At 36.1% G+C, this 18,579-nt stretch overlaps 1 protein-coding gene across 1 annotated transcript; it reads left to right on the top strand.

Moving 5' to 3' along the window:
- Positions 1–14,979: 14,979 nt before the first annotated feature.
- Positions 14,980–18,006, top strand: LOC111404257. The gene is made up of 3 exons (XM_023033067.1): positions 14,980–15,238; positions 15,449–16,573; positions 17,241–18,006. The coding sequence occupies exons 2-3, from the start codon at positions 15,476–15,478 to the stop codon at positions 17,595–17,597; spliced, it is 1,455 nt and encodes a 484-aa protein (XP_022888835.1). The 5' UTR covers positions 14,980–15,238; positions 15,449–15,475; the 3' UTR covers positions 17,598–18,006.
- The last annotated feature ends 573 nt before the right edge of the window (positions 18,007–18,579 follow it).

Below are 18,579 nucleotides of genomic sequence, written 5' to 3'. Positions count from 1 at the left end.
AGCAAGCAATGTAGTAATTAAACCCAGTTATTGAAAAATATGGCTAATGCAATGAAAAATTGATGTCACAACTCCAAGATTACATTTCCAAAATTATGCCACCCCCAAACTTATACATGATATTGTCCTCGATGTAAAAATATGGAGAAGTTTGAACAAGCATAATCTAAAGGCAAAAACAAAATGTAAGCATAAAAATGGGATAACCGGTACTCCTCTAAACAGTATGGAAGTGGTGGTGTAAAGGTAGGACCCGCGAAGCAGTCTCCTGGTGGTAGCTGTAATCGGGTCAAGATCTATCTCGTCAACTCAGACTGCGGAGCTTGCTCGGCATGGATATCTTGAACCAATATCTCTATTTTGCCTAAACGGTCCTAATGTAATGTTAACTCGTAGTTGTATACCATCTACCCAGCCTACATACATGCCCAGCTACTCATTCATGGTGTCAATTTCTCTTTTTGTTGCCAGGGACTTTCGACTGGAATTTGATATAGAATTTCGGGTGGTTAGCCTGTCTTTCTGCACTTGATGAATGTCTGTACTCATAGCTCTAAAAGCTTGTTGAAAGCTTTGAATGTCTTAGCTGGAGCCAGTCATAGTAGCAAACATCTGCCTCAGTATTTACGTATCCACATCAACGGGTAGTGGAGGAGCCTATGGCATCGCTACATCCTCGATCGCCTATCCTGGGTCTACCTGATGCTGTCAATGACATTTGTTCTCTATCCTTTTCCGGTATCATTCCCTGGCTCTAGCCTGAGCTTCCAATGTGGTGTGCTTAATGAAGGGGCTAGGTTTCTCAAGTGCTTTCCCGGATGGGATAGTGACACCTGTAGCCCTACAAATATCGTTGATTAAGCTCAAGAATATCATTTAACATTGACTGTCACCCCATGTTCCGATTGTATGTATCTGATCGTAAATGTAAGTAGCAAGATCAATTTTGTTCCTCCAAACCAGATGATAGATGAACCCCACCTTTGGATAAGTAAATGTCATTCGGTGTGTGATGGGCTCGATATTGTGGCTAATAAATAGCCAGAGAATGGCTATAGTTATGATGAGCTCAGTCTGGTGCTATTCAGCAGTTTGGAGGGGCCATACATTTTCACGCCCAAGTAATACATCGGCCACCTCATTCCAATTGAAATTACTTAGGATAGGGACCATGTTGGTCCAAGGAAGCTGATACTAGTCATGGATGACTTCAGGTGAAAACATAATCTATTTTCTCCTTACCCATGTTTGATGTATATGTTCTAAGCCTGGGGTGTCTATGACAGTATTGAATTTGGCGTAGAATTCCCTGACTAGGCCTTTATAGACTGGGTGTGGCTGCTCTACTATTTTCTCCCATTCCCAATTTTCAACCAATGTGATTAATTCAAACCCAGGGAAATCATCCAACTTGACAAGCTTTTCTGGAAGTAGTGCCCGATAGCTAATTATGTTTGAATACCAGGCTCAAGTGTCTGGAGTTAGAAATTTCCTAATGCCCATTTCAGGCTCTCTTGTACGCTCGGTGCCCGATGATGAGCTAACTTTTTACTTCTCCTTTGATGTTGGTTTTTTGGTTTTTAGGCGGCATCCTGTAAAAGTGCAAAATATGCATATGAGACTTTATAGTGTGAGAAGATAAAGAAGAAAGCATAAAATAACATACATAAGGCACAAACACATAAACTTGCTTCAAGGTGCATGTGTACAGTATCGATGTGTTCGATTCCAGAAACATGATCCAAGATGAGGTTAATATTTCCAAATGTGAATTACTGACAAAACTTAGCTCAGAACGTGCACTTTGGTCAATTGGACCCAAGACTGACTTAGGTTAGCTCAGAACGTGCACTTTGGTCAATTGGACCCAAGACTGACTTAGGACTTCCACCCTGGGCATCATCAAGAAAAGTGGAAACTTTTTCGGGCAATCTCCAGGCATATAAAAGTAGTGGTACTACTCTAGCACATATCTAAATTTCAAGTCAATTGGGTTTCGTTTGGGTTGTCAAATTGCAAGGCAAAATGGGTAACATGAGATAGCCATAGTTGTACCTGTAAGTGTTATGCCTTAGGTCCAATCGACTTTGGACATAAACACTTTTAATATATAGTTGATACGATTTATGGCAGATCTATTATTTAATTAATTAATATTAAATTAAATTAAATGATGGAGTCCGTAAATTCAAATCTTAGTAATTTGTTAATCACAAAGAGTTGTGATTGTGAGATACAAATTATATTACAAATTTGTTAAATCATTCGTAGTCGTAAGTAATGACGAAATACGAATATCGTTATTACGGATAAACCATCATGTGTGGCATTTCTTACTTGTGAAGTAAGTAGCTGATCTCACAAACTAAAGTATGGTGACATTTGAATGAACATGTAGATGTTTTGTTATAGAACAAAATATTGGAGACCCGTCGAAAGATTCCACATGGATAACTATCGAGTGTCAGTAGTTAATCTCTAACGTTCGGTAGTCGAATTGGTCCTTTAACTTGTGGTCGTCATGGTGCCTTATATGAGGACAATCATACTTTGACGGTTTTGGATGTTACTCTGCCAAGGGCCGCTAATACGGCATCGTTTGGGTTTGTCAAGAATCATATAAAGGTTGTGAATGACAAATAGAGGATTCGTCACCTTAGATAGTAAAAGATTATGATCTTCATTTTATTTAATTAAGTCGATAGCGAGACCCTTGGCCAAGGTATACTCAGAAATCAAAAATGAGTTTTCGACTTAAATTGACTTTATAGTGCTATGAAAGATATGATCGATAATTGAGATTGACACACTTCCATATCTCGTAATCGATTAGATCATATTGACGAATGGATTATAGTTTCACAATAAACAAACGAGTTTGGTTTTGTCATACCGTGTGACATTTTTCGTCACATATATTGCTCTGACACATTGCTAGATGTTAATCTAGGACGACGAGTGTGAATTGGTGATAAATTAAAAGTGTGTTTTAATTTATCAATTTTGATTAGATCAAAATAATATTTCACGTCGTTAGGCATCGTGATCGAAAACCTGATTGGTCGTATACAAAAAGAGAACTAGAAGATTGTGATTTATCAATTAATTAATTTAACAAGCGTTGGATAAATTAATTAATTGGGTTACTTATTTATAAGCCTGAATTAATTAATTAATTGGATTAATTAATTCACGAACCGAATTTAATTAAATGTGTTAATTAAATATTAGACCGGGTCTGACCAAGCCTGTTTGGGCTTATATAAATATGACTAGAATTTTCAAAATTTGTAGAGGATTATTCATTCTTGCTAGGACAAGAGGAGAAAACTCTAATCCTACAATCTTGTTCTCTGTGTAGATTACCGTTAGAGGCTGGACAATTGGACAATTGTGGATGGCAGATTAGGGTTGCTGGAACGAAAAAATAGCAAAGGAGTTTGCATAATCAAAGCAAGAATTGCAAAGGAGTTTGCAGATCTAGAAAAAAGGTACAACTTTTATCACAATTCTTATCTAAACAAAAAGTAAATTTTAGTGGGAATTGAAATCCGTTTTTATTTTCGCTGCGCATGATAAGTAGATTCCCAACAATACCTCCTTGTGTGCAATTTAGGTGTTAAGTGTTTTCCACTCTATTTCCATAGGCAGTTATGACAACACACAATTCAATTTCAATATCAATTACCTCAAGTACAAATTTCATAAAAACCACACTTGACATTTTACTTAGGTATTTCATCGAACATATTGTATGCGTAGTGAGTTTTCCCTAACTTTGGTAATGCATATGTAATAATCTCAACCCCTTCTTCACACAACATCCACATTCACAACAACAAATCCCGTACTCCATCAAACAACCAAAGAGAAACAAAATGCCCCAAATTTCGAAATTGATAAATTAGGGTTGAGAATACTTACCTTGCAATGTTGATAGAGGAATGCAATGGGTTTATAGATCTCAATGGTGAAGCTCGTTTGTGTGCCTTGATTGTGTGCGTAAATCGTACATGTTGATTGTGTGTGTGTGAGTTGTGTAAGAGGCTGCGTTTTTTAAGATGCTGTAGGTGTGTGAGCGTGTTCGGGTGCTTGTATTGTGGTTTTAAACAAAAAATTTCTTCTTCTTCTTCTTCTTTTTTTTAAAATGCATTCCCACATACTAATTTTAGTGTGATAAGTGTATGTACATGGAAAAATTTCAAAAACACACTTGACTCTTCGCATACTAATTTTAGTGTGATAAGTGTATGTACATGGAAAAATTTCAAAAACACACTTGACTCTTCAAAAGCTCAACCTTGGCCAAATTATTCCTAAATTACGATTTTCAAACTATGACTTGACCGACCTTCCACTGATCCCCATAGTTGTCTAAACACATTTTAAACCATATGAGGTGCATGTAGGCCGTGAATTTAGTTTCAAGACCAATTTTATGATTGAAATCACACCTTGACCCCCAAAAAATTTAGGAAAAAAACCCTATTTATGCCTCGAAATGCGCGAAACTCACTCCCAACCACAAAACATGATTTCAACATTTATGACTCATGCTCAATGCATTGGGACTTGTGTAGACCATGCTTTGATTCTGTGTGACCTATATCGATGAACGATGACCTATAATTACCAAGTATATAAAAAATTGAAAAATTCATAAACTAATGTAAAAAGCAAAATAAACACAAGGGATGGCTACTATAAGATACCTTCCATCCAGCACTAGTTTATGGTCGATAGCTCAACTCTCCCATGTTTGCTTTATTTTGGTGTCTTGAGGTGAACGGTAGACTTTTCATTGGAGAATTCACCGCTCCAGTAATGTTTCAACCTTTGTCCATTGACTGTGAAGGTTCTCTTGCTTTCATAGTTGATCTCAATAGCCTCATATGGTAGCATCTTCGTAATAGTGTAAGGATCGAGCCACCTTGACCTCAGTTTTCCTAGAAGAGTTTGAGTCTAGATTTATACAATAAAACTTTCTGTCCCACTTTAAACTCTCGCATCTGAATATGCAAATCGTGCCACTTGGTGCATTCCTTGTAGAATTTTGAATTCTCAAATACTTCCATTATGAACTCATCCAACTCGTTTAATTGTAGCAGATGCTTTTCACCGGCTACCTTCAAATCCATGTTCAACTTTTTCATTACCCAATATGCACAATGCTCTAACTCAAGTAGCAGGTGGCACGCTGTCTCAAAAACTAGGCGGTACAAAGACATGCCTATAAGTTTCTTGAATGCTGTTCTGTAAGCCCACAATACATCGTCTAACTTCTTAGACTACTCTTTCCTCGAAGAACTTACTGTAACCTCAAGTATCTTGTTCAATTACTGATTGGAAACTTCGACTTGCCCGTTAGTTTGAGGATGATATGGGATAGCTACATGGTGCTTGACCCCATATTTACTCAATAGCTACTCAAACTGCGATTGCAAATATGTTTTCTCTCGTCACTAATTGTAGCCCACAGTATTTCATAGCGGGTGAAAGCTTCACGAATCCAATTACCACCTTAGCATCATAGTTGGTACTTGGTAATGAAACTACTTCTACCCACTTGGATACATAATCAACTGCCACCAGAATGTATTGATTGGAGAATGATGGGAAAAAAGGTCCTATAAAGTCGATTTCCCAAATATCGAATATCTCACTTCCAAACTACTGTTTAGCAGCATTTCATTCTTCCTTGAGATATTCCCTGTGCGCTGACATCTATCACATCTTTTTTACAAATTCAAAGGCATCTCTAAACAATGTAGGCCAGCAGAACCCCAATGTAAAATCTTGGATGCTATCTTTGAAGTTCCAAAGTGCCCTGCATATGTAGATTAATGGCAATGTTCCAAAATTTGAGGCACTTCTTCTTCAGGCACTCACAGCCGAATGATCTGATTTGCCCCTTATCTATAGAGAATTGGGTCCTTCTAGAAGTAGTATTTTGATTTTGCAAAGAACTTTTTCCTCTGATGAGTTGAGTAATCTGGTGGAGTGATGGATTTGGCCTAGTAGTTCACAATATCTGCGTACAATGGTGCTCCTTCCATATTGAATATCTGCTCGTCAGGAAAGATCTCATTAATGTCTACTGACTCTTCAATCTCTCCAGACTCCAATCGAGACAAATGATCTGCCACAACATTCTTGCCATCCTTTTTATCCTTGATTTCAATGTCAAACTCTTGCAGCAATAAAACCTAGTGGATCAATCTCGGTTTAGCATCCTTCTTTGTCATCAAATACTTCAATGTGGCGTGATCTGTGTACAATATCACTTTTGACTTGACGAGTTATAACCTGAATTTATCAACCGTGTACACCACAGTCAAGATCTCTTTCTTAGTGGTTGCATAATTCAGCCCTGCATCGTTCATGGTTTTGCTTACATAGTAGATCACATAGAAGATTTTATTTCTCCATTGTCCCAATATGATCCCCATGACAACAACACCAAAAACTTGTTCATTGCATGATCACTAGCATCATACGTTAACTCAAATGGTAGTTCCCATTCTGGTGCAACAATTATAGGTACATAAGTGAGTTTTTCCTTCAAAGTGTTAAAAGCTGTCACGCATTCCTCCGTAAACTCAAACTATACATCCTTCATCAACAAATTGCATAACAAAGTTGTAATCTTTGAGAAGTCCTTAATGAAGCATCTATAAAATTCGGCATGTCCCAAGATGCTGCGAACACCCTTGACTGATGTAGGTGGCGGTAACTTTTCAATGACCTAAATCTTTGTACTATCCACCTCAATTCTCTTTGCTGATACACGATGTCCCAGTACAATTCCCTTATGTACTGTGAAGTGACATTTCTCTCAATTTAATACCAAGTTCATTTTTTTGCATCTCTGTAAGACCAGTTTAGGTATTCCAAGCACTCGTCAAATGAAGACCAAAAGATTGAGAAGTCATCCATGAATACCTTTATGAACTTTTCAACCATATCTGAGCATATTGCCATCATGCACCTCTAAAATGTGACAAGAGCATTGCAAAGTCTGAAGGCCATCATACAGTATGCAAAGGTACCATAGGGACGTGTGAAAGTGGTCTTTTCCCAATATTCTGGAGCCACTTGTATCTAATTGTAACCTGAGTATCCTTCGAGGAAGGAGTAGTGTGAATGGCCTACCAATCTTTCCAGCATCTTATTAATAAACGAGAGAGTAAAGTGGTCCTTCCTCATGGATACATTAAGTTTGTGATAATCGATACAAACTCTCCATCCCGACACTGATCTAGTAGAAATTAGCTCATTTTTCTCATTCGACACTACTATAATTCTCTCTTTCTTTGACACAACCTGAACTGGACTGATCTATACACTGTCTGAATCAGATATATAATGCCTGCATCTAGAAGCTTGAGTACCTCTGCCCTGACCACTTTCTTCATATTTGGATTCAACCTTTTTTGACTCTCTACACTTGATCAAAAATTCTCCTCTATGAGAATCTTATGCATAAACAGTGAAGGGTCGATCCCTCTAATATCTACTATAATTCATCCAATTGCTGTTTTGTTCTCCCTGAGTACTCTAAGCAGTTTTTCTTCCTCCACCTCGTTGACTGTGCTTGAGATAATGATATGAAGTGTGCATGACTCCCCCAAGTAGGCATATCTGAGATATGGTGGCAATTGCTTGAGTTCCAATATAGGCAGCTACTGAATGGATAGTAATAGCTCTGTGGGTCCTATTCTAAACTCCTCAAAGTACATTTTACGTGTGTACGATGGGCTGGTCTCCAAAAACCTTGCACGTGTCTCAATCTCTAGAGAATCTAAATGAGTTGATTGAGAGTGTGCAGTGCACATCTCGTAAGCATCTGATGGATTGTGAAGTAAGAATGTGTCCTGGACCACTTTTTCAATCACGTCAATTTGGAAATAACTGTCCAACTTTGTAGATAACTTCATAGCCTTGAAGACATTAAAAGAAATTTGCTCTTCGCCAAGTCTCATAATTAACTACCCATTCTGAACGTCAATTAAGCTCTGCTAATGGCCAAGAAGGGTCTACCCAGTATCAATGGTATATCTTTGTATTCCTCCATATCCAAAATGAGAAAATCAGCAAGGAATATGAATTTCTCCACTTTGATTAACACATCTTCTATTATCCTTCTTAGATGTGTCAAAGACCTATCAACTAATTGTAGCATTACAGTAGTAGCCTTAGCCTTTTCCAATCTAAGTTTTCTAAAAACAGAAAGAGACATTAAATTAATACTTGTATCAAGGTCACATAAAGCTTTATCAAAATAGACTTCATCAATAGTGCAAGGGGTGGATCTTTAATTTCGACGGGAGCTTTTTCTAAATTCTTGTACTGCATTCCTCAATCAACATTATCGTTTCACGTTCCCCTAACTTAAGTTTATTTGATAAGATGTCCTTTAGGAATTTGGCATAACTAGGCATCTAAAGTAGTGCATCAACGAACACGATGTTTATGTGGAGCTTCTTGAAAAGTTTGGAGGAACTTTTTATATTGCTGTTCTATCTTATACTTTTTCAACCTCTAAGGAAATGGGATGGGAGGCTCACAAGGGTTGAGTGGAACTGTTACCTTATCCTATGATGTCCCTGAACCTTCTTTTGGATTGGGGTCCTTGATCTGTCCCTCTTGCTCTACAGTCTTTTCTTTTGCAAGAGGTGTTGTTTCTTTATTTACACTCGGCCTCTTGACGTGTATTTCAGGTAGTTGCACCCTACTTCAAGTTGTAATTTCCTTCACATGCTCCTTTGAGTTGATTTATGTATTGCTTGGCAAACTACCTGGTGCTTTACCAGTCAGCATAATTGCTATCTGTCCAATTTGAATCTCCAGATTTTTTACAGCGGCATTTTGACCTTGAAAAATGGCTTCAATTTTCCTCATGAACTAATTGTTGACCTCCATGTATTGATTGGTCTTTTCCATGAACTTTCTGAACATCTCATTCAATTGAGGCTTTTTTTTCTTGCTGTTGGAATTGAACTTGTGGCCTTTTCTGATTTTGGTTGCTCCAAAAGAAGTTATGGTGCTTTTTCCAACTCGGATTGTATGTTTTCCCAAATGAATTATTCTGTTGGCATCCCCATTGAGCAAATTCTACCTGCTTCATTCCATGTGTTAAGATTGGGCATTCTGCTGTTACATGCTCAGCTCCACATTTCTTATAACTAATCTTCTTAGTTTGTGATGCGTATGTTGATTGTGACATGCTTTTTGCCTTGTGAAATAGTGAGTCAATCTTTGCAGATAAAGCTAAATACACATCTACTTCATAGACTCATGGTGCCCTCTTCTGAACTGCTTGTTCTGATGTTCACATAAGTGATGTAATAGCCATTATCTCAAATAACTTTAGTACCTCGTCAATAGTTTTTGTGGATAGTGACCCGTTAGATGATGAGTCAACCATGTTTTTGAAGGTTGGAAGTAATCCCGCATAGAAATATTGGACTTGGAGTCCCTTACTGATCCCGTGATGTGGGCACTTCCACAGCATGTTTTTAAACATATTCCAGGCTTCATCAAAGTTCTCTGAGTCACCTTGATTGAAGACAAACATTTCATGCTTTAGCTTTATAATCTTGACGGATGGGAAGAACTTGGTGCAGAAATTCTATACTAGATCGTTCCATGTATTAAACTTATGCTCCATCCTCGGAAACGGCGTCATAAACTTATTCACGAAATTAGTCTTTCGATTTGTATCCGCAACTATACAGTTCGTAACAAGTAATAAATTGGAACCTAGAGTTCAAATATCGTCCCAAAGAGATTGAGTAGCTTAACTTTATCTATCTCAGCCTTAACCGAAACCAAATTATCCAACAAGATAATTGTGACTTGATTTACCCTAATTAGACTAAATATGCAATTGTATGTGAATTTGATGAACTATAATGCAAAGTAACATTTTAAATGCAAGATTGATGTAATTAATGAATGTAAAGCGTACTAGTATCATGAATTCCCAAGAAATGCTCACTCTTAACCCTAGTTCCACAAATTGACAACACGTTCAATTTTTGAAGAATCAATGCTCCTTAATCTACCCAACAATCTCTCTTGAGTTGACACAACCCATCCCGAATCACCCTAATGGACCCAAAATGTGACGTGTATCGATGATAGATACTGACTAGATGTCAAATCTATCGCCAAGGCTGACTATGAGTTATTTCAAAAAATGCAGCACAATCAAATGCTTATGTAAAACATAATGTGATGAACCCAAATTATTTACTTCGTGCTTCATCAAAATGAGTGACAACACTCAATATGTCATGTGGCTCTCATTCTGAAATCATTAGGCTCTTCCAGCAAAAAAGAATCAATTTCCACCTGTAGGAAAATTACGAAAAAATATATGAGTTTATAGCGCAGTGAGTGGAAGAGTTCAAAAATAATTATACTTTCTCCTTTAACATTTTTACCAAACATTCAGTTCATATCATTTAATATTCACATGATAGACTCATACAATTATAGTAAAAAGTAAGTCATTCTTATAACACTGTAAATATCATCTCATAATCACGATATAGTCATCAGCTCATCACATCACATGTGATCCACCAAAAATGTACTCTCTAACTAAAATTTGTAATCCGCCCCTCGGGCTAAGCACTTTCGCCGCGGGCCTTTGGCCCTCCTCTGTGAACAAAAACCGATCTCAAAGACCTCTGGTAATTAATTCTAGAACACGGTTAGGCCCCTCTGTGAACTAGAAGAAATACATAATCACAGGTACTTTTCTGGCCAATCTCAATATTTCATGTCTCACATGCCAAACAAATCTCAATATCACATGTCTTACATATCAAGTCACAAATGTGCCATAAATAATCTTTGAGTTTCCACATGTATCATAATAAAAGAGATTTCCATTATAATCATATAATCGAATACATATTTGCACATACTTTGATAATAGACTTATTTTATAAATACTTTAAAAATATTTATATTTTTCCACTCACAGTACTATGTTCGCAAAATCAACCCAGTTGGTAAGTTGTTCTGATGTCAGTATCGTCGCCTGAAATACGATATAATTTTTAAATAATTAATTAATTATTTTAAATAATTTCAATAATTAAATAGGCGATACCCAAATTTAATCATTTCACGTTTAAACGATTTCTAAAGTCTTTTTAATCATTAAAACTAGTTTTTCTTTCATCTTACTCAATTTCATGGTTTATTATACTTAACCCCTTCAATAAAATTAAATTTAATCTAATAATCTATCAACTATAAAATCAAACATAACTTGACAATAAGTAACTTTTTACTTACCTTTCAAAATTGAGGAATTCAAGCTTAATAATGTAGACCACTTATTTTCTAACAACGTAGGCGAACTTTCCTATTTTTTTCTTCCTCTTCTCCTTTTTTTTTCTTTCTTTCTTTTTCTCCTCTTCCTTCTCTCTTTCTCGATTTTTCTTGCTTCTGCCCGTCTCCAGCCTTATCTCTCTGCATGTATATATCATATGAAAATGGTAATGGGTTAATTACTTGCCACATGTACTCCACAACCCATTTTTGCATAGGAAGTCCTTATTCTTCAATTTAATATAACATCTAGTTCTTTACTTTCAATAATATATAAGCAGATCCCTAAAATTAAGTTTTATCCATTTTAAACCTTTAACTATTTTTCATAATAAATTAAACCCCAATAAAATAATTTAATTCATTTAAATCCCTATTTGATATTGACTTTGACCAATTGAATTTTGAACTTTGACTAAATAATTTTCTTGATTTTGACTATGAGTGAGTGGGTTATAACATGAGTAATGTTAAACCTATTTTCATATACCACCAGCCTATATCTTTATGACGGGTGCAAATTTACAAGAAGAAATGTGGTTTCGTGAGAATTAAAGATTCACACAAGGAATAGAGGTATATCTTTATCCCCTATCAGACACTAAGGTGATTTATACATTGTCGAACTTATATCCCTTCTTTCAAATGCTTGAAAAAAGTCACCACACTCACACAATTACGTGCACATAATCATGAAAGAAATTAATTGTATATAAAACATTCAAATAATTCAATAAAGTGTTTTGATATCAATATTATAAAACAATAAATCAAAAATTCACATTACGAGGTTCATCGATCTCCTAGTAATTAAAGACTTAGCCTAACATGAAGAAATTAACAAAATACAAAAAAACTTTAAGAAATGACATCACTGATGTAAGGATTCGCATGTAATCCCGTCGATCTTGGCGTTTCTCTTCATTATTTGTCGTGTAAAATCTTCTCCAAGATGTATTCTTCTCTCCCAAGGCGTTCCTATTGAAAGATGCCAGCTTTTCGATTTTTATATCACGTCCTGATTAGGTTTCCATAAGAGTTTGCACGCAAACAGAAACTGAAAATCGTGCCCCAGAACTTAACCATGCGATCGCATGGTGAGGAGTATCTTTCAACTATGCCGTTTTGGTCCCCAATTTCCAATCTCGCATGTTATGACTTCTTTTCTCGTTCACTCTTCTCTCAATACTTCAAATCCTCAATCAATTGGTCCTTGAGTCTTTCACATTTTTGTTTGTACCTAGTTCATCTTTTGACTATTTACATTTTAGTTCCTGAACTTTCATTCTTTTCCATCTTGGTCCACTTTTTGCAATTTCCTTATTCTAATGTCCCATATTATCACCAAATTGGTGCTTATCTCATTTGCATTTTTGATTCGTCATTCGAGTCAAATTCTATTTATTTGCACTTTGGTCCCTGAACTTTCGTTCCCTTTCGTTTTGGCCCATTTCATATCTTTTTGTCTTGAATCCTGTCATATCCATCAATATGGTCCTACAAAACAAATTTGCATAGAACTAAGTCATATTCAACCAATTTTATCAACAATTAATCATGTTTTATGGACTGAATAAGTGTGTAACTTATCACTTATTTCTCTTTCTTGGTTAGCGATGGGGTAAACAATTTTGTAAAAAGTCATTTTTATCATGAAGGGTTTCAATCTTTTGTTTGCAAGCTTAACGTGGAGTTAATAGTATTTGGGTTTGTTCTTGTAGAGTCCTTTCAAATTTTTGCTAACTTTGATCAATTTTTCTTAATAGGGAATTCTGGTGTGTTACATTCTTTGTCATTAAAACTACTTAGTTGCTGGAATCTTGTCTATTGATGCATCTGACTTTCTAGATGTAGGATTTGTTACCTTCCTAAAATGGATTGGGTTCTTTGTTGAAAGACAAGTGGGAGAAAATCTTCGTGCTGTGGTGGATGTAACATAGCTATGGGCAAAATTGTTGGTGGAGATGAAGTTGGACTATCATCCCAGTCCCATTTTTTTGTGCAATTGATTACAACCATCATCAAAATCATCTCATCCAGTAGGAATAATAGGTTCGTTACTCGTGGTGGCAGAGTGAATTTGACATAGTAGTCAAATTTTCTAGAAGGTTCCTCTGATAAACCTAATCCTAGAGATTTGTTCTCAAAGGCCTTGTGTAAATTTTGCTTTCTCTTGTTTCTAACGTGACAATCATCAGATGAATGATCCCCAGTAAACATTTTGAGCAGAAGTATATATCTCAATAGACATGAACCGAATCATTAGATTCGTTATTGATAGGTCTACCTTCTACATTGAAACCATAAATGGAGATGTCTTCATTAGTAAAAGTAAACTGTGTTAGGTAGCTCCTTTTAAAATATTATGTTACCTTCACCATTTGATTTTCGTCTAAAATAATGAGTGGATGACTGGATGGACATTGAATTCTGCTATGCCTGCTGATGTTGCTCATAATTGGTGATCCATGTGTGCGAAATTAATTTAATAAACTCATATCTAGGGACCTGGTTTGGGGACATACGTACAACTGGGTTGATTTGTTCCCATTTGAAGAAGAAGAGAATCATTTGTATCATGAAGAGTAGCAAAATCCAGAAAATGATTTTGTATCCTGTATACCATCTGATGATGAAGGGTTTTCGATATGTAAAAGTTGACGAAACTGCTCCAGCCCTTTAAACCTGGACCTTTAAAGTAGATAGCAAGAATGGATCTGATATTCACATGTTGAAATTCGAAACACATGGTAACAAGGACTGTCCTGCTTTAAGTGTAGTTCCTCTGGTGCCAGTACATGCATTTTGGTAGTCAGAAAAGCGTGTATCTAGGAGAGCAACCCTAAAAATTGCCAAGAGGATTTTTTTTATTTTTTATTTTTTATTTTTTTTTAGAGAGAGAGTGTAGACCTTACAGCTTTAAATGAATAGAAGTATAGCCCTCATTTTTTGGAAGATGGGATGGTAATTCAATAGAGATGAATTCAGAGACAATTAGGAGATGTTGGTCAAATTTCGATGCCTAAACATACTCTTTGATTTGAGATTTCGGAGGAGAAATAAAGCTACGGATATTGAATGACATGGTCTGTTATAAGGAAGATAAGAATTTACAAGTAATAGATCCGTAACACAAACTTCATCAGATTTTGGAAGATAAGAGATTACATAAAGAGACTCCGGTTGTAGGAGTTAATATATAAGTTTCGAGATACATGATAAATAAAATGTTCTTCTTAGTTTTAATCGGACTAGATAATCAAAATTAGAGATAGTAAGGACAAAGATAATACACGGTATCAAGATGGCGGGGGGAGTGACCCCTTTGTAATACACAGTATTCTAGCCCCAAAACAACCTCTCTCGAGCATCGATACAATCCCGATTTTCGGTATTAATATTATAGAGATATTCAAACCTCCGTTCTGGATCATACAGTTAGTGATGTCAGTATTTTATTTCGTTGACTGCACACTAGACTTTATTTCGTCTAAAGAGAATTTTTGTTTCGTGTTTGGCCTTCAAAATTAAACAATTAAAAACTTTAGCCCCAAGGCAGTAGGTCTCGGGCCATAAAACCTCTCTCTCTCTCTCTCTCTCTCTCTCTCTCTCTCTCTCTCTCTAAACTTATTAGGCTTGTTTCTCTCTCTATTTCTTACCATATTAGAACACCCAGCAGTTGATCACAGGTGGGATTCTACTCTTTGAAGCGAGTCACCTCTTTCTCATATACTTCCTTATTTCCACTCCGTATCGGCTTTGGATATCCTTCCTCTTACATTGCCTCTATATATATATTACTAATCTAGTATCGCAATACCTCTGAGTTGGTGTTCGTATGCAAAAGGAGATTCCTGCGATTTTTTTTTTTCATCATGCTCAACTATAGGTAAGATTTTCCCATTAAACCCATCTTTTTTCCCCTTTTCTTGGAAAATTTTTTCCCTTTTTAATCATAGATGCACATATGTTGATGTTGGATTAAAGGAAGTTCTGTATTTTTTTTCTTGGTTTGTATAATTTTTTCGTAAGTTCTTTGAATTTAAGGGCTTCTTTTAGTTGTATAATCAAGAATTCTTGTCTTCTTGTGAATATATAGGATTTTAAACTGCTGACTGGAGAAACAATGGCACTGAATCAAGAAGAGAATTTGTCTTCTGGAATCAAGTTCGAAAACGAGGGTTTCTTGGAGGGATGCCAAAACACAGAAAGGGAAAATTCGAAACGTTGTGATGATTTGAATTTTGATAACGTTTATGAAGTCATTGGTGATTTGTTGTTTCATGATTCGAATTTCCCTGGGGATTCCTTTGATATGGTTAGAAAAATAGGTTCTCTTGATGCGGCTATTATACGTTGCATTGAGGCTTTTGATAGAGAGACTTGTGGGTGGTTTAAGACTAAGGAAACAACTGAAGCTATGAAAGTTGATGATAATAAGAAGTTTGCATCAGTTGGTTCCACGTTGGCCTCTGCGGAATGGTCATATGAGGGCTGCAACGCGTTGAATGGTGACTTGGAGGATTTCCTTCCTTTCGGTTTTGACAGATATTGTTTATCTTCTTGTAATTTGGGTCATGAACGGAAAGGGCTAAAAAAAGACGGTACTCGTGCTGGAAAAGATTGTGCTAACACAATTTTGCCTAGTAGTCCCTTGAACTTGGATGTTAACTTGCCCAGAGATCCTTTTGGTATGGATGATCTTGATTCTACTACGGTTTGGATTGAGGATTTTGGATCAGAGGGTCATGATTTGGAGACTGAGGAAACACTTGAAGCTAAGAAGGTAGCATCAGTTGGTTCGATATTGGGCTCTAATTTGGGTAGATACATGGACGACTACATAAAATTCAGTTTCGCTAAACATTGTTTGCCCCGGTGTGATGCAGCCGTTCAGCGAAAAGGACTAGAAAAAGATTGTATTCTCGCAGAAAAAGATGTTACCCCGCCAGATTGTCTATTTTTCGACTTCGGTTATCTTGGTATGGGGAACACGGCTGAAGGAGTTTGCAAATCGCAGTGTAACGCTGTCAAAATTGATCCCCTTCCATGGCGAAATATTCACATAGATCATCCATTGAATGAAAAGATCACGGATGATGACCTTCTGAGGATAACTAACCAGGCTCAAGGTACTCTTCAGAGCCTGAGCCTTGTGGAGTGCATAAACATAACTGCCACTGGTCTGAGGCGCATTTTTCTAAGCAATCCGGGGTTGTCCAAGGTCAGTATACTTTTAGATGGAATTATCTCATTATATATTATGCTCTGCCAGCTTATTTTCTGTCTTTTAATGCTAATCTTCTTTCACGGTTTGTCATTCCAAAGATCTCCTTGTTATCAAAGCTACATATAGAGCTACATATAATATATATTTGTTTGTGGTTTGGGTACCATCTTTTTGTTAAGACTGGGTTCCATCTTAAATGGTCGAGTAGTCCAAACCCTTATATGTTGGTTTATATTCTCATCTTTGTTCGACGTGAAATTTATCCCTCAACAATTTTGTATACAATTCAACTGTAACACATAACGGATCAACTTTTGTTTACTGTTGTAAATAGTCGTAGTAATCCTATTAGTCTGGTTTGAATTTTGTTTTACATTGCCTCTATGTGCATGGTCTTCGCCTCGTCTGTTATTACTATTAGTATCAAGAGAACTCTAAGCTGGGTTTCTATATAATACGGCATTCTTTCTTGAGATTTCTTCGACTGTCATTTTTGCTGCTTAGTCTTTTCTTTCTAGGCATGTATACACATATGTTGATGCTGAGTTCAAGCAAGTTTTGAAAATTTTCTGTTATTCTTTTACGAGTGAAGGAAGAAATTCTTTAAATTTTTCTGTATTGTTAGTTAATCTCATGATCAATAATTGGTGGTTTCTTGTAGGTTTCTGTCGTGTTGAAGGGAGAAACAATGATAGTGAATAAAGAAGGCTATATTGGACATTTCAAGGAGAGACGCCCAGCGATGACAATCGACTTAAATTTACCTGCGGATGATTCTCAATCTGAGCTCTCTTATGAGGATACTGCATCTGCTAAGGTTTATGAAGGTTTTTTTACCGATGATCCCTTTGGTTCGGGATGTTTGCCCGAGGACCGGTCTCAATCTGAGATGCCTTGTGATTACTTTGGTGAGGGAATTAACACGAGTTCACCTGATGATTATCCCACTGATCCTTTTGGTGTAGATTGGAGAAAAGGCGAGTTTGTTGAGTCTATTTTGGATCGGGTTTTCAATTAACGATTTTGGTTCAAAGACTCGTGAAGATGGTTGAAAATAACAAACTATTGTGCGATGAACTAACTCGACTTGACCCTTTGAAGTGAATAAAGATAACTGATACTGGTTTGAAGCTCGTTCTTGAAGAAATCCGAGACTGAATTAAATCTGCTCTAGTTACTGTACTTGTGATTCGGAAGATCTCAGCTGAGAGGCCAACTCGACTAATGATGAAACTCCCGTTACTAAGGATGCAATCTTTCAACAGACAAGAAGAAAACATGGGTTTATTCCATTAGATAGAGTTGGAATTCTTTTTTTTTATTATATTAGAATTTTGTGCTTCCCTTTAGAATTAGTTTTAACATTGCTGAATCAATCTTTCGCGGTTGTTTGATTATTTGAAACAGAGATAAAACTAAATTTGTGTTATGCCATTTTTCAATTCACAGAATTCATCTTTTATCTTGTTATCAACTATATACAGTAATTTATCTACGTCTGAAATTTATACAAGTAAAAAGATAAGAATGCTAAATTCTGATTCTTCCTTCTTTAATGAATTATATTATCAAAGTATAATTTAAAGGAGCATAACAAAGATTGAGCATAAGTTAAAAAAATATTTATTATAAATAAATATTATCGATTACTTTTATTTATATATTTATTTACTGACTGTTGTTGTATTTTTGTTGGTTGGACTTTTTCTCATAAGATTATTAAAGATACGAATTAGTAGATATACCGGGACGTCCAACTAGACATACACATCTTAAGCACATTCGAACATTTTAATAATGGGCATTTCTAAGAATGTCCAATTTTAAGGGTATAAGTTAAAAAGTGTCTACTCATTTGAATTTAGTGTCAACTTGTCTATTATGCCCTTAATGAAAAGCTACATTTTAAAATGGTATTTTCGACATTTGATTTTTTTATGAATTTGTCACGAATTTTGAGAAGTGGCTTCCATGAGAAGTTACATTAAAATAATGTTTCT

The sequence above is a fragment of the Olea europaea genome, chromosome 11 (assembly GCF_002742605.1).
Source record: "Olea europaea var. sylvestris chromosome 11, O_europaea_v1, whole genome shotgun sequence".
NCBI classification, from domain to species: Eukaryota; Viridiplantae; Streptophyta; class Magnoliopsida; order Lamiales; family Oleaceae; genus Olea; species Olea europaea.
This window is presented reverse-complemented; position numbering and strand designations above follow the sequence as displayed.